At 44.5% G+C, this 23,098-nt stretch overlaps 1 protein-coding gene across 1 annotated transcript in view; it reads left to right on the top strand.

The window, feature by feature from the left end:
- The window catches only part of LOC309565340 (phospholipase A and acyltransferase 4-like), a 51,027-nt gene that overhangs the window by 3,925 nt on the left and 24,004 nt on the right, over nucleotides 1-23,098 (top strand). The window contains exons 2-3 of the mRNA XM_082270255.1: nucleotides 9,653-9,712; nucleotides 20,592-20,691. Of these exons, the coding sequence (XP_082126381.1) occupies nucleotides 9,701-9,712; nucleotides 20,592-20,691 (112 nt within the window). The 5' untranslated portion in view covers nucleotides 9,653-9,700. The remainder of the gene's footprint in view (nucleotides 1-9,652; nucleotides 9,713-20,591; nucleotides 20,692-23,098) is intronic.

Here is a 23,098-nt window from a genome sequence, read left to right as displayed (position 1 = left end):
TGAACACTTCAAATTGTGCATGCAGAAAGGCCCCTTCAACTCAGAAGCTGTGGTGAACTGGCCTGCAGACTTGCAGAAAATCTATACTGTGCCAGGTTTTTTGCCTGTTGACTAGCAACAGCGTTAAAAAGCATTAAGAAATTGACTTTAATTCAAGTGGAACATGCAGGAATGGGCATGGTTCTGAAGGACTTAAACCTGGCTGCTGACTTTTGGCCGAGGCTTCAACGGACCTAGTTTTAGGGCCGGCACATTAGGTCACACTGATTGAGAGCTTTATGGTCGTGCCACTGGAGGGTGGATGAAGCTTCCACACAAGCCCTTTGTAACATTCCCCTTAATAGGAGGTTGTTTGGCAAAACGCCGGACGAAGCAAGTGACTGACCGAAGAAATGTCGAGATTGTGGCCACTGTCTAACAAGAGGAAACAGTCGTGGTTTTTTTTTTCCTAAGTCGGTCATCTTTAGAAGGGTTCAGGAGGCCAATCTTATAGGCCAGGCTGATACCAGATCACAGTAAAGGGAGCTTGAACTTCCTTTTTTACAGGCTGCTAGACATCTGGAAAGTCTTTTGAAGGTGGGCCCGAAGAGTGTCTTCCAGTGGGAACCAGGATAGCCTCCTTTTTTTTTTTGGAAGGTTTTGGAGACAAACACCAAAGACCGTTAGCTGGGAGTACAATTCCTGATCCGCAGATCTCAGAAAGAATTATTGCAAAATTATGTATAAGAATTCTACTGCAATAAGTCCATAGTGCTGCTGCCGCCAGAAAAACAAATCTGGGGATTTCTCCCCATTCTTTCTAGTACCCAAGGCCTCAGGAACTTATACTTATACTGATAGAAGGTGGATTCATGGTGCCATGGGATTTTTTTCAGTTGGTGTTCGTATTCCTCCAGTGTCCTTAATTAAGATTCTTCTGAACATGTGGACAGAATACTTTATGCCATACAGGTGCTTTCCACCTGCCGAGGATGCCTAATGCCAACATCAATGGCAGCACCCCAATCCAGTGAGACTCTTCATAGCCTGACTATTTAATTGGCTGGACTAGAGGTGAAGGATTTCTCATCCGAGGTGGTTCAGACCTTGGTCAAGAGCATGAACGCTACATATAAGATAATATGAAGGAAGTTTGCTCAGCAAATTTTTTTTTTTTTGTGTCCCCATCTCTTGCCAATATTCTGGACATTTTTACATTCAGCGCTTAAGGTTGGTCTGGCATACAACTCAAAGTACAGGTCTCTGCCCTTTTTTCAAGCTGCAGATGAGTGGAAGAGCCATTGAACAAATTCTTCATGCAGGCTATAATCCATATAAGACCACCAAGGAAATCCTTGTTCCCTTCATGGGATTTAGGCTTGGCTTAGTACAGGCATCCTTTGCTTCAATAGCTTCATTTTTATTGCAGTTCCCAGTGGTAAAACTAGTTCCTCTGACAGCAGTTGCTTCAGACAGAAGGATTTGGAGATTGTAGCACTTTCCTGCAAAGATCCCTTTTGTGTCTTTTTACCAGAAATAGTGATACTATGTCCATCTCCAAGTGGTATCCAGTTTCCAGGAAAACCTGGGGGCAGGCCCTCCAAGTATTTCTCATGGGGAGTCATTGAGTACACAGCAGGAAGACTTCAGGTTGCGCAAGTTGCTAACCATGTACATGGAAAGGTCAGAAATTAGGAAAGTGGACAATCTTTTAATTTCACCATCAGGTTGAGTCCTCTTCTATTGGTTTACCAGGGGTGATTCGATTTGGCATGCAGGAAGTAGGCCTTTCTGCTCAGGAACAGGGGCAAGCTCTTTCGACCAGAGGGGTTGCAGCCTTTGGGGCAGTTATGGCAGGATTTCAGTGAAGAATATATGAGAGATGACTAGCCCTTCATTTGACTTTACAGGCTAGGCGTGCAGTCAGCAAACTCTGTAAAGTTTGGGATGAGACCTATAAATTATTTTTATCCTTGGCAGCTTTCTGTTTGCCAATGTTTCTTTTCATGTGTTCTCTCCCACCCATTTATTCAGCTAGTTATATCCCATTGTGTGCTGACGTGAGGTAGGGCTAGGAATATGGAAAATTGTTATCAAATACTTACCATAATTTTCTTTTCCTGGCCTATCCTCACGTCAGCACGGGACTCCCTCCCTAGTGGCTTGTCGCAGGCTAGGTTATCGAACACTTCAGCGGGGGAGGGGCTGTCTTTATTTAGCTAGGAAGAGGTGGTCCTGTGGGCTCCAAAGGAGGTGTTAAACCCATCGTTTGCTTATGTGAGGCCAGGAAAAGAAAATTACGGTAATTGATAACCATTTTCCATATTATGGCACTGAAACTATTTGTATTGCAATATCCCAGGTTGTAATACTGATAACAAAGATTGAGCCTTGTATGAATGTCATTGTTTTTGTACCCTGCTTTTATTTTCAATCAAACCTAATTGTGTAAAAAAAAAAAAAAAAAATGTACATCATACATTGAGCTTTACAAAAGATTCTGATATAAATGTCTAATAAGAGACAATGCAATGTTAGTGAATGGTAACCCCCTACTAGCCCTGTTAGGTGGATGATTCGATAAGCTATTAAATGTTAATGAAAGTTTTTGATAGAATTAAACTTCTATAAAGTGTGGCACTTAGTTACGTTATTGACCAATGCAAGGCCTGATTATTAGGTGAAATTACATTTAGGAATGCTTTTATGAAAATTAAATAACACTAGTTTTAAGAGTTTGTTACATGCATATTATGTCACTAGTCAGGTTCTGCAGCATGCCAAGAAATCCTGCCTCTCCACCCATCCTGTTGTTGATATAACAGCTGTTTGGTTACTGTGAAATGCGTTGTTACAAAAAATCAAACTTTCTTTCTTTTAAAGGGCTGGTGCGATGCTAGACATTGCATGTGATTCACACTGCATTGCTGTGCAGATCACATGCGAAGTCTGTGTGATGTGAATTCAGCCATACAAACCGTATTGCTGAATTTGCATCACATTCGGACCAAACTCGTGCAGGACCCTTTTTCTTTCAATAAATTTTTATTAGAGAATAACAAGGACAGATAACAATGGAAATGGTACAATAATGAAAACTGTTTTACAACAAACAATGGTTGAAAAATGTAGGTCAACATTGTTAGGTGGGTACCCGGCCATCAATGCCATTATAACATCTAGGGTTAAGTCATGAGAAAAGTAGACAAACCTTTGTACCAAAATAGATCAAAAGGTGGTCACCATCTAGTAAGTGCAGGGGATAGCCCCCATAACAGAAGGGAGCCACTCCCAAGACGCCCCAAAAGGCAGCAAACTGTCTCGGAGGAGGCTCACCACGTGTCAACTGCGTAATCGAATAGTGACCAAAACTCCAAAGGAGAACAGCCTAGAAGTATGCCATCTACCAGCCCTAGGTGAATAAAGCAAGGGGCCCGAACTACAGATGCGAAAATATTGCGATCAAAACCCTACTGAAATAGGAAAGAGGCTCCGAACCATGTCCTAGAGACCTTAACAGGTAGGGTCGTCAACAGATTGCAATAAGTACAGTAAAATCAAGAGTAGAACATGAAGTGAAAAGGAAAAAGCAGACGAGATGAGAAAGGAGGCAGACAGACTGCGAGGAAAGAAGAAAGAGAAAAGGGAAAGCGAAGAGGGGAAGGAGGTTCCTGCGGCCCAACTCCTGAAGATGCTGTGGAAAAAACTGACAAGAGGTTAATAGGGGGGGGGGGGGGGAGAAAGAAAGGACTGACCCTCAGTCCTTTTTTTTTTTTTTTTTATTCTGCACCAGATTTTAATCACATGGCTGTTCCGATTCCTGTCCGAGTTCACACTGCGATCTGTGAACCAATCTAGGGGTGTCATTAACTTGACACCCGCAGAGGGCAGTGTGAACCGTCAGCGATTCAGGTGCGATGCAGGAATCTGCACTGGATTCACAAGGTTTCCCACATCGCACCAGTGTGAACCTGTATTTTTGTCATGTCTACGTTTTTGTGCATTACAGCTCAATCCACCTCAATGGCGCATCTATGTTTTATATGTGCTATTATGTTGAGGCTCCATTGATTTGTGCAGAATAACACCATATAAAGCCTAATGCTGGCCATACATGGGTCAGTTTTTTTTTTTTTTTCAATAGGCCAGTAGGTTGATTTAAAAAAAAAAAAAACTGAATGGATTCCCCCATCCACACAATCGAGGTGGATAAGGGAATCCTGCCTGCTGTGTCATTTGTATTATGACAGCGGGACTCCTCTGCTGTCAAAACACTTATCAGTGTTGCAGCACTTTTTTCTAAAAATCCCAATCTAGGGTTGCCACCTCATCCCTTTAAACCTGAACACATGAATTTCGCAGGTTCTAAAGCTAGTTTAATGCATATAAGGCACCAAGTGAGTTTAATTACCACCTAAGGCCCCTTTCACACATGGGAGTGCGTCAGCGCACTCCATTTTTCTCAGCGGGGGATTGATCCGCAGATCCCCCGCTGAGCAGGCAGATGGCAGCTCTGTCTCTGCACTGTGTGCGGAGACGGAGCTGTCAGGTCCCTGCTGTTCTCTATGGGGGAATCAAATGAGAACGGACAGGCGGTCCATTCTCATCCGATCCGCTGGACAGATGGAAAATAGGGTTTCCATCCGTCCAGATTTGACAGATCGGATGTCAGCGGACATGTCTCCGCTGACATCCGATGCCCCATAGAGATGCATATGGGCATCCGTTCAGATCCGCCTGAAAAACTGACGGGCGGATCTGAATGGTAAGCTAGTGTGAAAGGGGCCTTACTCAGCCACGGAACCTGTGTAGTTATTGTGTTTGGTTTTAAGGGATGTGGATGTGATGTAGATGGATTTCTCATGAACTGCAATAGCCATAGATGGATCAAAATTTGGACGCCCCTGCTGAACTGGCTGAATTTCAATCTATCTAAAACCAGCTTAAAGTGATATTAAAGTCTTGTTTTGTTTTTCAAAAAAAAAAAAAGTTACCTACCAGCTTTGTGCAGTGGATTTTCACAGAGCAGCCCCGATACTCCTCTTCTCGTGTCCCTCATCAGTGATCCTGGCCCTCCCTTCTGCTGAGTGCCCCCACAGCAAGGAGCTTGGTATGGGGGCACCCAAGCCGCTGCTGTGTGTCTATTCAGACACGGAGCTGGGGCTTGGGCCCCCCAACCTCTCTCTCCTCATTGGCTCATTGACTTTGACAGCAGAGGGAGCCAATGGCGTCCCTGACAGCCCTCATGCAACATCACTGGATCCAGATGGGGCTAACAGGTAAGTTAATAGGAGGCTGAGGGGGGGGGGGGGGCTGCTGCACACAGGTGTTTTATCCTAATACATTAAGATAAAAAAAATCTGCTTTTACAAACATTTTAAGTTTACCTAGCACGAAAAAAAAAAAAAAAACACAAGGGATATTGCTTAGTTTCAATACAATGTATTCCTTGTGCTGCTATGTCCTCCTGCTGAAATCTTGCTCCCCTGATGCCTCCACCGGTAATGAGACAAGGGTTAACAGAATTAGGGGCTGTGACAGGCACTCATCAAGAGTGCCTGACTTTGCCTGCCCTTTCTGCCCTAGCTGCTCCATTCATAGAAGCTGTACTACAGTTTCTACAAATAAAAAAAATCTATGAATGGAGGACAAGCAGCTAAAAGGTCTGCCCCCTTCATTCATGGATCAAGTTTCTTTCATAGAAGCTGTAGTAAGGGCCTCTATGAATGGGGAAGCTGGGCCGAGATAGCGGGCTTAGTAGGGTACATTTGATGAGTGCCTGTCACAGCCCCTTGGGGGGGGGGGGGGCAGCATTCAATGAGGTGGGTTTTAGCCAAAGGAGGACACAGCAGCAGCACCCCCCTTCACTTTACAAACCCCAATCCCCCACAGACTACATCGCAGTCGTTCTTTCACATCAGTGTCCTCAGCCTCTTCATATCACACCCTTCATATTACTTCACTTAAACCAGGCATGTCCAACCTGCGGCCCGAGGGCCGCATGCGGCCCAGAACCACAGGCAATGCGGCCCACTGCCCCCTGACAATTATTATTTTTTTTTGCTGGGGAGGAAGGAAGTTTAGTTGGGGGAACAGCCACAGCGGCTTCCAACTAACTGTAGGCAGAGGCTGCCTCGGAGCCTCTGCTCTGTCAATGATAGACAGCATGTTGGTGACATCTATCATAGGAGCCTGTCCAGGAGGCAGGACTTTGTATGACAGTGGTCACCGGATAAGCGGGAGATCCCTGCTCTGTGTAATCCAGCAGCTCTCCTCTCTCTTTATTGCAGACTGCATTGGATGGGTATGCACCGGTGAGGCTACATTGGATGGGCACTGATCAGGCTGCATTGGATGGGCACTCACTGGTGAGGCTACATTGGATGGGCACTTATCAGGCTGCATTGGATGGGCACTGATCAGGCTGCATTGGATGGGCATGCACTTGTGAGGCTGCATTGGATGGGCACTGATCAGGCTGCATTGGATGGGCATGCACTTGTGAGGCTGCACTGGATGGGCACTGATCAGGCTGCATTGGATGGGCACGCACTGGTGAAGCTGCATTGGATGGGCATTCACTAGTGAGGCTACATTGGATAGGCATGCACTGGTGAGGCTGCATTGGATGGGCACTGGTGAGGCTGCATTGGATGGGCATGCACTGGTGGGGCTGCATTGGATGGGTACTGATAAGGCTGCATTGGATGGGCACGCACTGGTGAGGCGGCGCGGGAAGGGCGCGGCGGCGTTTTATTACTTATATACCTTAACTTTAGTATATATTTTATATGCGGCCCGAGAAAATTTCTCAACACTCAATGTGGCCCAGAGAAGCCAAAAGGTTGGACACCCATGACTTAAACTGTATAAAGGACCTTTTTTATTGTGTTTTTGATACCTGTATGCAGTGAATACCTGCAATGATAATCTGTATATCAATATATATGTACATAAATGTGTATATTATAGGAAGTTAAGCCTAGGTATCAATGCAAAGTGTTCCCTGTGCTGATGGCTGCTGCTTTGGTTCAAAACCAGATCCTCTGAACCCCCCCCCAGCATCAGAAGAATAATAGAGCCGAAGGACCTCTGACAGGCACTCATCAAAGATGCCCAATATACCAGCCCTTTCCGTCCTCTTCAAGTCATAGAAGCCATACTATAGCCTCCATGAATGAAAAAATGAATGAAAATGGAGGAAGCGCCTTTTAAGGAGTAGATTTAATAAAATCTGGTACAGCTCCAAATAGAAACGAATCCGCTTCTATATTTTTTTTTTTTTTTTTTGGGGTCAAAGCTTAATTGAACAAGCTGAAGTTAGAAGCTGATTGGCTACCATGCACAGCTGCACCAGATTTTGCACTCGAGTTTTCATAAATCTATCCCTAAGTGTAGCATTAGGACTGTTTATTAAAAACAAAAAAATGGCAACTCAATACAATATAATAAGAGATTCCACTGGCCACCGTCATTGTCCTACGGCACCTGTCCGCCTCATGCACATTGGACGTTATCAAAATGTCAGTAGAAAGCTGTCGCTGTGGAAGGCGTTTTTCAGCTTTTTTGCAGTACGTTTTTTTTTTTTTTTTTTGCTTTTTTCAGCTGTAGTGTTTTTTGTTTTTTTTAGCTTTTTATAGCAAAACTATACTCCCACAAAAGCTTATAGCTCCAAAATTTGGATAAACACTGAATAGCCGCCTTTTTATTTTTTTGGCATTTTTCAGCGTTTTTAAGCTTTTTTTAAGAGTTGGAGCGTTTTTACAGCTGGAAAAACGCCTCTTAAAAACCTAGGGTTTTTTCAAGCCAGAAAAAGACCCTGCCAAAAACTGCTGATAACAGCCTATGTGTGCAAGGACACATAGGATAACATGCTGGGGAGTTTAATGGCTGTAGAAAAAAACGTTTGACGCCAAAAACAGCAGCTGTAAAAATGTCCAGTGTGCATGAGGCCTAAATAGCAGTTTCTCTGAAATACACACTAGCTTGATAAAGGAGTGCACATGCTTCAAAACACATAGCCAATTACATCATGGTGAATGAAGAAAATTAGGTGCGCGAACCTTGTTGAGAAGTAGGTAGTAAAAGCAGCACTGCAATAAAATAAAATGTGAAAAAGTTGTAACATATGGAACATAAATTACAAAAGTGCGCTAAAAAATTAGAACAAAAATGTTCATAAATGGTGTCTGCTGGGCATCCAGCTAACACAAAAGTCTATATATCCAAAAATGTGATGAGACTGTACACAAGTCTTTGATATCCAAAGAGTATAGTGAGGTTGGGGAGTGGTGGGAGGTGGGTGTAGCCTCTTCCCAAACGGTGATCCAAAATAAGTGCTCCTAAATAGTGAGGTTGGGGAGTGGTGGGAGGTGGGTGTAGCCTCTTCCCAAACGGTGATCCAAAATAAGTGCTCCTAAATACACGTGATACACCCAGTGGTAGGAAGGGACTCTTACCAAAATGTGAAGAGATGCAAACATATACTGTGTTAATCCGGGAATCCAAAATGGTCAGCTTGATGGTATAATTCTCAGGTGGAATAAATCGACCAACCGCTTCCAGATTAGGGGCTCCAGTCCCAGAAGCCGACTCTTCAGTGGAAACGCGTCGGGGTGAGCTAGCTGTGCTGCTACCGGTTCTCGGATTGTACTGCAGACGTCCTTGACTTTACCCTCATATGCTGTTCACTCCTCTGGAAATTGTAAGTGTTACTCTCTATTATTGGTTCAATAAATCTGGAGGTAATGCACTATAGTCCCCTCTTCTTCCTTGGGCATGGTCCTTTTGGCGATATCCCCCTGATTGGAAGCCTATAGATCCCCTAATCTGGAAGCGGTTGGTCGATTTATTCCACCTGAGAATTATACCATCAAGCTGACCATTTTGGATTCCCGGATTAACACAGTATATGTTTGCATCTCTTCACATTTTGGTAAGAGTCCCTTCCTACCACTGGGTGTATCACGTGTATTTAGGAGCACTTATTTTGGATCACCGTTTGGGAAGAGGCTACACCCACCTCCCACCACTCCCCAACCTCACTATACTCTTTGTATATCAAAGACTTGTGTACAGTCTCATCACATTTTTAGATATATAGACTTTTATGTTAGCTGGATGCCCAGCAGACACCATTTATGAACATTTTTGTTCTCCTAATTTTTTAGCGCACTTTTGTAATTTATGTTCCATATGTTACAACTTTTTCACAATTACATCATGGTGTTGTGACGTCACTTCTGCCAGCATGCGTTCAACATGGTTCTTTCCACCATCTATCCGGGTACACAGAGCCAGCTGGCGGATGGAGGGAAGGAGCCATCACACACAGAACAGCGGTCTTCTTTATTGATGAGCCCGTTGACCTTTTTAACAATGTAAGTTGGTAATGTTATGTTTTTAATGAACAGTCCTAATGCTACACTTGCTAGGCACTTCCCTGTCTCCCCTGTTTGTTTAATTACTGAGACTGCTTCTGCTTTGGGAACAGCTGCCCCAAGTGTTATGAACTATTGCCAGAGACTTTTATGGACTCATTTATAATATATGTTCATGGGGTCTTCCAGATTGGATTGTGCGCCTACTTTTTCATTTATAACTTATCATTGAACTATGAAAGTATTTGTAGACACTTGTTGCAATTTTACATCCTCTGACCTTCTTTTGGCAGGCCACAGACATTTCTGAGTTAGCAAAAAGCTAACAGAAGACATAAGAAATGCCTTTGATAGTAAGTATCAGTTTCCCCTGATATTTTCTGTTATTCTCAGCATACCTGTGACAAGGAATCCCTTCTAATTGAATGAATGTGTAGACTTTGCAACAGCCTTTTTTAGTCTTTATACATTAGAGAACCCTATTTTTTATTATTATTATTATTATTATTTATTATATATTTTATTTTATATTATTATTAATTTATATAGCACCAACAGTTTGCGTAGCACTTTACAACACGAGTGTAGACAGTACAGTTACAAAACAATTCAATACAGGAGGAATCAGAGGGCCCTGTTCAATAGAGCTTACAGTCTAGGAGGGAGGATCAAGTGATACAAAAGGTAATAACTGTGGGGGATAAGCTGATGGAGAAAATAAAGTACAGTTGTTAGGTAGGGGCACAATAGGCTTCTCTGACGAGGAAGGTTTTCGGGGATTGTCTAAAAGCAAACAGAGTAAAAGATAATCGGACAAAGTGGGGTGGGGAGTTCCATAGGATGGGAGAGGCTCTGGAAAAGTCCTGGAGGCAAGAATGGGAGGAGGTGATGAGGGAGCTAGAGAGCAGGAGGTCTTGGGAGGAATGAAGAGAACAATTAGGTATTTTTCTTAGTGATGTGGCTGGGGGCCAAGTTGTAAATGGCTTTGTAAGTTATTGTTAGTATTTTTAATTTAATTTGTTGGGTGAGTGGCAGCCAATGGAGGGATTGGCAGAGGGGATTAGCAGACACTGAGCGGTTGGTAAGGTGGATGAGCCTGGCAGCAGCATTATGGACTATAGAAGGAATAGCCTATGTAAAGGTAAGCCAATGAGAAGGGAGTTGCAGTAGCCGAGGCGAGGGATGACCAGGGAGTGAATTAGAAGCTTTGTGGTGTCATTGGTTAGAAAGGGGCGTATATTCGAGATGTTGAGGCGACAAGATTTGGACAGTGATTGGACGTGAGGCTGAAAGGATAGTTCAGAGTGCAGGATTACACCTAGAAACTTGGCATTCAGTGATGGGCTGATAGTTGTGCCATCGATCTTGACAGAGGTCAAGGGAAGGGGCACGTGTGGGAGGAAAAATTATGAGCTCAGTTTTGGATGAATTGAGTTTGAGAAAGTGATGTGATATCAAAGCTGATATGTCTGTGAGTAAACTAGTGATACATGAGGAGACTGAAGGAGTGAGCTGAGGGGTAGACATAAATCTGGGTGTCATTGGTGTAGATATGGTATTGGAAGCCATATCAGGCTACCAGCTAACCCAGGGAGGAGATGTAGATCGAGAATAGGAGAGGTCGAAAAACGGAACCGGGGGAGACAGTAAGAGAAAGGAGAGAATAGTAGTATTCCCTGATATTTGCAGATAGTATTTTGACAGGAACTGTACCAGGTGTCTGGAGGAAAGCTAACGTGATACCAATATTCAAAAAAGGGCAGAGGCATATCCCGGGCAATTATAGGCTGGTCAGCCTGACGTCAATAGTATGAAAATTACTAGAAGGGATAAGGGACTATATTCAAGAATTTTCTAAAGTCAACAGTATCATCAGAACAGGTTTTCAAAAGGACGTTTTTGTCAGACCAATCTGTTAACATTCTACGAGCTACAAAGGGGGAGACGGTGTATCTGGATTTTGCGAAGGCATTCAAAACAGTCCCCCACAAATGATTAATTTACAAAATAAGGTCTGCATGCTTAGACCACAAGGTTTGTTCTTGGATAAAAAAATTGTTACATGGGCATGTCCAAAGGGCGTTAATAAATAACGTGTACTCGGACTGGTCTGGAGTGATAAGTGGGGTGCCCCAATGCTCAGTGCTGGGACCAATTTTGTTCAATCTATTCATGAACCGCATTGAGGACAGGATTTTTAGCTCAATCTCAGTTTTTGCAGATGACACAAAATTAAGCAGGGCAATAACTTCACATCATGATGCAGAAATCTTACAGAATGACCTGAACAAAATAACAGAATGGGCAACTACGTGGCAAATTAGGTTTAATGTGGAGAAGTGTAGGGTATTGCACTTGGGGACTAAAAACATAAAGGCAAAATATGCATTAGGGGGGGAACCTCTGGGGGAATCAAGAAGGGAGAAGGATCTGGGAGTCTTCGTAGAATATAGATTAAAGCATGCAATGTCAAGCTGCAGCTGCCAAAGCCAGAAGAATATTGGCATGCATAAGGAAAGGGATGTATTCCAGAGATAAAACTATAATCCTACCACTTTAGGAAACTCTGGTCTGGCCACACCTGGAGTATTCTGTCCAGTTCTGGTCGCCAATCCTCAGAAAGGATGTGCTGGAACTGGAAAGAGTCCAAAGAAGGGAAACTAAGCTAATTAGAGGATTGGAGGACCTAAATTATGAGGAGCGTTTACAAGCGCTCGATTTATTCTCCTGAGAGGGGACATGATAGCGATTTACAAATACCTCAACGGTGATCTCAGCATAGAAAAAAAACGATTCAGTCACAAGGAGTGCAAGAGAACACAAGGCCATTCAATGCGATTAGAGGAGCAATTTTAACTCAACGTAGCATCATCTTGAGGTAGCATCATCTTTTATACTTTACAAAAAAATTGGGTTATGTATTGTGTTTTGCAATAAAATAAAAAAAGTGTATTTTTTCCAAAAATTGCATTTGAAAAACCACTGAGCAAATACCGTGTGACATAAAAAATTGCAAAACCCACCAATTTATTCTATGGCCTCTGCTTTAAAATATATAATTGGGGGTTTTTCATTTTTTAAAATTTAAAGTAAATTTTCTAGCAAAAAAAAACAAACGGGCACAGAGCTGGTCTAAAATAGGACATGGGTAAATGTGTGGTGACAGAAAACACTCATAGTCCAGGTGCAAATTAGCAGGAATATATTGTAACCAAAGTTCGGCAATACATAACAAGCCGGCGGGAAGGCAACCTGGTCAGGAACACTCACAGAATGTAATATTAGATGAAAGTCTCAGGGTGCCGGCAGTGTCAGTCTCAAGGGGTGGAATGTGGCCTGGCCAGTCTGTACCCAAATCGGGAGGCTTCCAGGAAGGATGGTGCGTCCCTGCACTTTCCCTACTCTTCCAGGACCTCTCCCTGACACACTGTCCCTGACAGATGGGTGACCTTTCCCTACACTAGCCACTCGGAAAATTCCCACCAAGCTTGGGAGCCAGGGTCTTAAATAGACTCTGCCTGACCCAAGATGGCCACCAAAGTTACATGGGTCACCGGCATTCAATCGGATAGCTGCCCCTAGTGATCCAGGAAAACATAGAGGAATTTGGTTCCTCCTGACTTTCTCTCCCACTGTAATGCTACTGCAGTTGAGTGCCACCTGCAATGGAGAAAATAGACTGCATCTGCCTGCAAGTATTTAAGGGAAAGTTGAGGCAAGCTGACATTGAAAGGTCTTTTTTCCTCAATGCATTAAGCTAAAAAACCTTTTACAAATACAAACGCAAGATCCAGCATCTGTGTTTTACAGGCTGTTTCTGGTCTGTGCTTTCAATGCAGCAGAAATAACTGGAAGGCCATGACCAGGATGCTTCTGTAGCACAATGCTATGCCAGGATAACACAGTATGTATTGAATTTTTCTACTCGGCACACCATATACCCAGGGGTTCGGGTTCGCCAGGTGTTGAAAATGGATCCCTTTGAAATTGGCCTGTATTGAGACAAGTTTGTAAGCTACCATAGCTTGGCTCTCCTGCTGAAAATCCAATTCGCCTGGTTGTTCCAGTTACTTTAGAACCTCCTCACTTGTTGAAGGCTTGTCCTAGGTTGCTGACTCCAAATATGGAGGCCAGAGTCAGATAGGTAGCTAGCATTTTCAGAAGGTGGTAAGCAAAGGCATCCTTAGTTTCTCTTAGTAAAGTTTAATAATAATAATAAAAAAAAAGCTTTTAACAGGTTTCAGCAGAGGCTAACAAGCCTAGTGAAGCGCTAAAGCTGGCTCAAGGATAGGAAAAGCTTGCTCAAGCTTTATAAATACATTCTGTGGCTGGCACTTCTGGATTGAGCTAAAGATTGTTCCAAGGACTCCAAAAAACTTTAAAAATGCTTTTTAAACAAAAAATATGCTGTTGAGTCGAACAATCAATATGCATTGTTAAATGTAAGTGGTTTGTGGTTGAATCATAACATATCTGTGCATACTGCAATATGTAACATATCCATTATATACTGCATCCTCAAGAGAAAGGGGGAAAAAACAAGGGACAAAAGAATGAAAGTATATAGAGAATTGTGAGATGCTTTATTTCAGTCTTTTATTAATGAATCAACACTTTTGCACTAGAACGCACAATTAAAACATGACAAGCTTACTGGGAACTCATGTCTTCAACCAAAAAAAAGCTATCCGTTGTAAATTAAAATATCTCAAACCTATTTTAACAAGATGACTAGGCAAATCCATCGGTAACCAAATGAGAGCAATACATCCCATTGGAGAGTCCCTTCTACCACAAGCTACCATGTAGGCTACCATGTAATTTTCTCAATGCCTCATAAAACACCAAGGCTATAGAAAACCCACTTAAGCTGGATACACACTATCCAACTTTTGTGGTTAGATTTCCTTCAGATTTACCTTTTCTATGTAGTGCAAGGGACTGCCAGATTGCATACAAATTGAAAGGTTTGACCTCATATTATATGGTTTTGGAAAAAGTCTTCAGAAAATCTTAGTGTGTATGGCCCATAAGTCTATAATATATATCTATCAGAATGGTTTCCAGACCTGTGGCCTGATGTGAGTCTGCCATTAGTACCGGAATCCTCTCCAGCCCATGTGAGCTGAGTCCCTGGGTGTGACAACTGAAGCAACGACAACTCCTGCATCTTTGTTTGTGGTTTTTATTATAAGTTAAAGGGGATGGGAGAAGGGAATGAGTGGGATACTCCTTTAGGCTCGAACTAATTACAATCGGGACTTTGATCCTGAAAATGCTCGTTGGTGCTTCCTTGATGTCAGCCGGTGCCAGCCAATGCTCACTAACACTGAGCACACACTGCAACTTGATAGAAGTGCTAAATCCTCGACTGAAAGTCCAGAAGATCCAGGACTGTGAAACTTAAGAACTCCTGACACTGTTATGCTGTACAATTCACTGAATACTGTCTCCCGCTTTGGCTAGCTTGAGGTAGTATGATGTAGAACTCTGCAAATCTGTACTTGCACCTGACACACTCTATACAATTCAGGGCCCAGATGCAGATGCCCCCTTGACTGTAACTCTTCAGGGTCCACTGACTATGTTCCCCCTTGTAACTTCAGGGTCCTCAACCTAGGTACCCCCTTTGCAGCTAGCCAACACTGGATCCCAGAACCTCCTCCGTAGTGGTCCCCTCTGACTCTAGGCACACCCCAGGGGCAATCCCCAGCACTCACGACCTGTGTAGGCTTCCCTGGGGCTGGACCCCTCTCGCTCTCCGCAGGCTCTCGGCATACCGGATCCCCTTAGCTCAACTCAGCACTCTCTGGACACTCAGGCGACACCCCGAGACATCCACCTTCCCTAGACAGGAGTAGAGACACCCACACTCTCCCTCCTGGGACTTTGCTCCCGCCAAAGACACCGTGCCACGCACTTCCCCCCCAAACTTGTACCCACTCCCAGAATCCTTTGCAGCATAATCTGCCTTCTGGGGTAGTTACAAGCTGGGATGTGTCCCCTGATTGGGCTTCCCACACTGCCCTATGAGAATCCTCTTACAGGAGCCAGTGGGGATACTTCTCCCCTCAGCAAGCACATCTGGAAGCCCTGACACCCTAGCTAAATAAATCACAGCCCTGCTGTTAGGCAGACGAGGCACATTATACATTTACCTAGCACCTACCTGTAGGGTGCTACACCCACCCCACACCAAAATGAGTCAGGTCCCTCTGACTCTGAGGCAGTCGCTTCCTATCAAAAACTCTGCCAAAAATCAGGAGTATCCCACAAACCTGGAAAGGGGGAAAAGGGAAAAATTTAATTTACAGAATAAATTAGCGTGAAAAAATATATCTTTACAATCTGCTGTACATGTATATACACATTTTAAGGTGCATGAAAACAGATGCACCCCCGGCAAATAAACTAATTTGGTTTGAACAATGAAGAAACAGGCATTATAACATCATGACTGTCTAACTCTAAGGTGGTCCCACCTGTATAGAGAAAAGGAAGCAAAAGTTAGTCAATCTCATCGCATAGAAATCGCATCACATTGCTAACTTATTGCTAACTTATTGAACAGTTGAGTGGAAAGACCCTCCTTCAAAATTTCAAGGGCGACCTTTCTACTCCCTCCCTGACTACCTCTGCCAACCAGTGTCTTGCCATGCCGGGGTCCTCCTTTAACTTGAAGGAGCTTGTTCCCTAACACTAGCTATCTAGACAGAGTCCTCTTTGTTGAGGTGAAAAACAGCGCCCTCTTCTGTCCCTTTTGAGTGAGGAAACAGGGCAGGTCACAGTCTATCATGACCCACAGTGCTGCTAAATCAGGGAAACATCACAGGGGTCCAGCAGGGCACCCCACACCAAAGTTCTTGACCACTCACGAACTTTGCAGCAATTTCTTTTTCTGTACAGACTGTGGAGGAAGTCCCACACAGCAATTTGTAATCCACAACAGATCCCGGCCCGATGGCCCAAAGGATCTAGCACACAAGAATCTACTCTCTAAAGACCCAGACCCGATGGCCCATAAAGGTCTAGCAATGCAACATTTGACTTTCTTTTCCAAAGACCCTGGCCCGATGGCCCAGAAGGGTCTATTTCACTTCAACAGATGCAATTCAAAGTCGGCATTATATTTTTCAACAAAAAAATTTCCTTGGTCAGTTGTGGTAGCCAGCCGGCTTTGTCTTAGTCATTCATGAACTCCTCCCACTTTGGTGAGGTACTGAAGAGTCTTACTTTTAGATTTAGTACTCTGGATGAGGCACTTGAACCTATTCTCTGTTCTCATTCTTGACCCGGATGGACCAAGCATGTCTCGAGCCATCCGGACGGCGGATCTCCACCCTATCAATCTAGATGGAGCGCCCGTAAAACCACGGAGCCTTGACTTTAGTACATTTTTCTTTCAATCCCTCCTCTGGGGAGTCCCTATATGGCTTGGGGACAAAGAGATAGTCCCAAATAAGTTCATCACACCACCAGTCCCTGAATTACTCCACCAGCAGCATGACCTCCCTTGGAGCATAGGGGTAGTCATAACCATACTCCAGTGCAACCTTTTTTTTGCATCCAGCGCTGTATTCTAGATAACCTGGGAAGGGTCTTCCGGTTACCTCTCCCTGGTGGAGAAAATGGGGTGTGAACTCTCTGGATCATTTCCTCCTAGGCAATGATCTGATCTCGGGTCCTGGCAATGTTCCCTGGTGGGGTGAGGTCTTGGACCCTTGTGACATAGGCCTCACAAAACCCCAATTTCTGAGTGTGAGCCCACCGACTGCTGGCAAGGTCTCCATCTGCATCATCAGCCTGAATACCCCTCTCCCTGCAGCACGGAGGAACTTGGACTCATTCCCCGTCACCTCCTGAGTGAGGCCTGTATCCCACATGACTGTAAGCTTCCTGGGATGGCCCTCGCTCTTCTCTGCCCTAAACAGCAAATCACCACCCCATTGCCCACATTGAACCCACGCCTGCCCCCCCAGAGTAACAGTGGCACACTGAGGACATACCACCCCCAGGAACTCCCGACCTCCTCCGGTGCACAACTTGAGCCCACCGTCTGGATACTGAAATCCCAAACTAGCGGGGGATTGGACTGGTGGATCTGCTCTCGGCTCTGCTCCGCAGGGTTATCGCCCATGGTGGCAGCATTAGCGGGAACACCCTTTACTCTGGTGAACGACATGTCTCCTTCCTCTAAACGTGTCTCCCGCACGACCGCGCCCAAAGGAGGGGATATTAATAGGGTCCCCTCTGCCTCTCCGGATTGGCCAGATGTTTCTGATGTCTTCACACTTTTGCCATGTTGGGCGATCACTCCTCCCCTTGGGCAGTCCTACTTGTGGCGCTCTTTCCTGCGCGGTACTGTAACTCTTCCCCCGTCATGCTGCTGCGCTGCAAGCATTTGGGAAATAGTTGCAAAGCGGAGTATGTCACTTGCTAGACATACATCCGCCCACCTTAACTGAACTAGGGCCTCCACTGCGCTTTTCTTGCCTAAAGCCAGCGGTCCTCTCTTGCTCGGCAAGAGCAGCATCCCGCCACCGGCTACATGGTCGATACTCCTCTTCCTTGCCACACACGTGCAATTAACATCTTCCATACTGGCTCCCGGACTAGCTCCATGGCCCTCCTCGGCGTGGCCGACTACAATCCCCACAGTATGTGTGCACCAGCCATTAAGAGTAAATGTCCCGCTGTCAAATGCACGGTCAACATTCTTCCACATAGCTTGTACCACCACCCGGCCCCTGGCACCTCTCTTCCCGTGCCCCTGGCCTCCATTTTCACCGTCCACACTAGGACCTCTGGCGTCCACCTCTCTGTCCTTCCCTGGACCCTTGACGCCAATTTCACTGTCCACACTAGGACTCCTTGCTATCAGGCAGTTGCTGCATTCACGCATCCTGACCCGCTTGTCTCCTGCTTTCCACTTCCTGACAGCAGAATACATCTCATAATCCATATAAAGAGTATTGGTCACTTTACAGTCTTTCTTGGAGCATTTGCGTTGCCACAAGCATCCCTCTCTGTGGACCTTTAGCCTCAGTCCACTCTATCTGCCTCCCGCAGTTGCAGTCTCGCACCCGACCTGATGCTGATGTAGCAGTTTCCGGACACAAAAATTTATTTTTTGGACTTTTTCTTGTGCCGTTGCCAATGGCAACTGGCCCAGTAGCTAATGGAAAAATCCCAGACGAGCCCCCAAATGTAGCAAGGTTTCCAGGCCTGTGGCCTGATGTGAGTCTGCCATTAGTACCGGAATCCTCTCCAGCCCATGTGAGCTGAGTCCCTGGGTGTGACAACTGAAGCATCTTTGTTTGTGGTTTTTATTATAAGTAAAAGGGAGAAGGGAATGAGTGGGATACTCCTTTAGGCTCAAACTAATTACAGTTAGGACTTAGATCCTGAAAATGCTCGTTGGCGCTTCCTTGATGCCAGCCAACGCTCACTAACACTGAGCACACACTGCAACTTGATATAAGTGCTGAATCCTCGACTGAAAGTCCAGAAGATCCAGGACTGTGAAACTGCAGAACTCCTGACACTGTTATGCTGTACAATTCACTGAATACTGTCCCCCGCTTTGGCCAGCTTGAGGTAGTATGAAGTAGAATTCTGAAAATCTGTACTTGCAACTGACACATTCTATACAATTCAGGGCCCAGAGGCAGATGCCCCCTTGACTGTAACTCTTCAGGGTCCACTGACTATGTACCCTCTTTGTAACTTTAGGGTCCTCAACCTAGGTACCCCCTTTGCAGCTAGCGGACACTGGATCCCAGAACCTCCTCCGGAGTGGTCCCCTCTGACTCTAGGCAGACCCCCAGGGGCAATCCACAGCACTCACAACCCATGTAGACTTCCCTGGGACTGGACCCCTCTCGCTCTCCGCAGGCTTTCGGCACACCGGATCCCCTCAGCTCAACTCAGCACTCTCTGGACACTCAGGTGACACCCCGAGACATCCACCTTCCCCAGACAGGAGGAGAGACAGCCACACTCTCCCTCCTGGGACTCTGCTCCCGCCAAAGACACCGTGCCACGCACTTCCCCCCAAACTTATACCCACTCCCAGAATCCTTTGCAGCATAATCTGCCTTCTGGGGTAGTTACAAGCTGGGATGTGTCCCTTGATTGGGCTTCCCACACTGCCCTATGAGAATCCTCTCACAGGAGCCAGTGGGGATACTTCTCCCCTCAGCAAGCACATCTGGAAGCCCTGACACCCTAGCTAAATAAATCACAGCTCTGCTGTTAGGCAGACAAGGCCCACTATACATTTACCTAGCACCTACCTGTAGGGTGCTACATATACATCTCAAGGAGAGTTGATTATACTCACATGAGTCATTGCTTTAAAAGTTCACCTTTTATGTAAAACAGCCAACACAGTCAACGTGTTCCAGTAGGTATTAAACTGCGCAGCTTTATAAAATGTTTGTTCATTTTATTGACACACCTGTAGGCCTTTTGCCCCCCTCCCCATGGAAGCCTGGGTGAAAAACCCAATGGCTTCATGTCCCAGCAACAAGTCAGGACATGGGAATTGCTAATTGGAATTTCTATGGTCAGACTTTAGGGGGAGGGGGGCGGTGTTGTCAGATGGCCTACAGGTAGGACAATAAAATGAATGGACATTTTACACAGCTGCACAGTGTTTTTCTAATATCTACTAAGGCTCATTGGCTGCAAAGGCTATTTTCTGGGAAAGGTGATCTTGTCCTATAAGTGCATCTCTACTGAAAACATTTTAGTCTTGAATTAAGAAAGGGAAGGTTAGAATTCCTGCCAGATTCTATTTATCTATGTCACCACTGGGGAAATGCGCTCTCTGTGTTCTGGAGATCCCTATCAGTCGAACAAAAATTGATGGAAAATTCGAATGTGTACAGCCATAATTGGAGCAGGAGTAGAGGAGAGATCTTTGAATTTCCCCTCAAGATTAATACAAATTGGGCTATTGATGGAACGTAACTTATACAAGATTCCAACAGTTGGGTGTATTGACCAGCTTAGGTAATTTTATGATCAGAGCTGAAATCCAGGAAAACTCCCTAGGAATCAGGTCAGTACCAAGGTCTGAAGACTATTGCTTCTCCCTGGGTAATGCACAATTAAAATAGGTGGTATGGCATGAAACCATACAAAAAACAAGGATTTATTTTTTAGTTTGCCTAATATTGCATACCTCTATGATTTAATACAGTCTAACATGCTGCAACTTTTTCACAGGGTCATGAACCAAAGCCTGGAGATTTGATTGAATTTCATCGTGTTGGCTATCAGCATTGGGGTGTATATGTTGGAAATGGATATATTGTACATTTAACAGGTGAGCATACGTGAATATACAGATCTGGTCATTTACTTTTTTACTATGAATGTTCTAAACAGTATTTTTCTTGTACATTTATTTTTAATATACATTTTTTTTGTAAGTCTGTTACTTTTTAAAGCTAAGGCAGGCCATACACCATGCAAATTTCTTTCCTGCAACGCATGTGTCTTCTGGGACACATTACAGGTCCCAGAAGACTGTGCGACCATTCACAAAGCACAGCACAGTTTGCGCTTGCGCAATGGGCAGCTGGCTGTGACGACGCAAGCTGTCACGGCCAGGTACCCACAGTTAAGATTCCAGTGCCGGAGGCAGAAGACCGGTGGAAAAAAACAGCTTGGGTGAGCACATCCTGGGATAGGTGAGTGTCTGTATTAAAAGTTAGCAGTTACAGTTTTTGTAGCTGCTGACTTTTTAAATTTTTACAATTATGACTAGAGCTCCTCCTTTAAATGATGAAGTTCACCTTTCATAACATGTTATGCATATTCAGGGTGTAACATGTGTAGCACACCCCATGTAGGAGCCACAAGTAAAATAGGATTCCCCACCCTGCATGGCCAGGCACACCAAATTTCCACAATCTTCCAGAGTCAAAAAACAGTCCAGTACTTTGTTTTGGTATTTTTATTAAGGGGATAAAACGTGGATGGGGAGTAGGGAAATTATGGGATGCCCACTTGACTTCAGAAACTCTTCAGTGACAACTCTTCCTATATACAGGTATATACACTCCTCTGCTTCCTCCAGCACACTTGCTTGCAGAACTTTACTGGCACACCTGACAAAAAAAAATGATGCTGACACAGCACTCAGACAGATCTTAGAGCAACAGCCTGTTATAGGCAGGAACCCAAGGCCCCTTTAATGTGTAGCAAAAGTCAGTGTCTTGCTGTCCTCTCCTTGCTCCCATGCTTCCAGGAAGGATTTCTTCCATGTGTTGTAGAGGGTCCCTCCAGCTACTGAGCCCCAGGCCTGAGGTCACCCCCCCCCCTCCCAGACTAGAGGGCACCCTTAAGGGCCAGCGACAGTCTCTTCAGCACTCCGTCTCTATCTTCCACCGGACTGCTCCTGCTGGCATGACTGACCCCCCCCCCCCTGCCAGTCCATTTTGCTTGGGATTGTCTTGGGCCCTCATCAATACTCAAAGCTTCCAAGGTTCCAGAAAGCAGGGGGAGTCAACAGAGATGCTGCTGGATGAGTCCTCCAGTCTTCCTCAGTCACTCAGCCCTGACCCAGACTCAACCAGGCCAAATTTTCCTACACTAGGAACTACTGTATATACGCTAGCACCTAGCTAGAGGGCGCTACACATGTTACAAACGGACCGGCTTCCTCTGACAGACCCACCCGGGCCGCATCACTCATTTACAGTGTCCTGTAAATGGAAAACATCCAGGTCCAGCAGCCCTTGCGGCTGTCAGTTTGCAGTTTTCAATTAACTACAATGGCGCAGATTGTATCTGCTTACCCATGCGGCATGTACGGGCACACAGATACACTGGCAGATCTGCTGGAGACCTGCATGGCACCAGCAATCCACTGATCGCTGGTGCAATGCTTTACAGGCTCAAAAAAAATGCACATTTTTTTTTTTACCTCTAAAAATAATGTGCATTTGATATTTTTTTTTTTCTAAAAACTGAACTTATCCTTTAAAGGGGACATTTATTAGTATGCCACCGGAGAACCATACGTAATAAGGCAAAGAGAATTAAAAACAAAATTCCTTTATTACAGAAAACCTTAAAAATTATGCATGGATGTAATGAAAAACAATTAAGTATATGAGTGTCCAGAACATGTAGTAATTTAAGTTGGCCTATGCGTTTTGCGGTTGCCATCACTTCCTCAGGACATCTGATGCTAGTTTATCAACACAGAAATTATAATTACCGTAGTCCTCTACAAAGACAAAACCTCAAACAACATATGAAAAAAAGAAATTAATACCCAATGACCGAACTATCGATTACCGTCCAAACATAAAAGAAAAAAAACTCACCCTAGATGGTGGGGATAGATGTGTGTATTTGCAGGGGCGGATAGTTGCTACTGCTGATTGCTAAAAAACCTCTTTATTTACAATGAGTCACAGACACTCACTGTGTGCTGAACAAACTTAAAACAGTTAGGAAGAGCAGTATTTACAGGAAAATAACTTCTGCCATTTTATACAGTGCCACTGAAAAGTCCTACATTTAAAAATGGATAGGGATAGATTACACAATGTTGGCATTGAGAGATACCTTTTTGTATGGTTTCAGCAACAAATTCAGTTGCTGTTTAGCTCCTCATCGCCGGCAACCCACTTGCTTTTTGTGGGTTTTATTTTTTATTTTTATGCTTCATATTTAATTTATATTCATGGTTATGTTCCAAAGAAAAATGGGGTCATTTT

This window comes from Pelophylax lessonae (assembly GCF_965119305.1).
Source record: "Pelophylax lessonae genome assembly, chromosome: 10".
NCBI classification, from domain to species: Eukaryota; Metazoa; Chordata; class Amphibia; order Anura; family Ranidae; genus Pelophylax; species Pelophylax lessonae.
The sequence above is the reverse complement of the archived record's forward strand: the minus strand, read 5'-3'. Positions and strand labels throughout refer to the sequence as shown.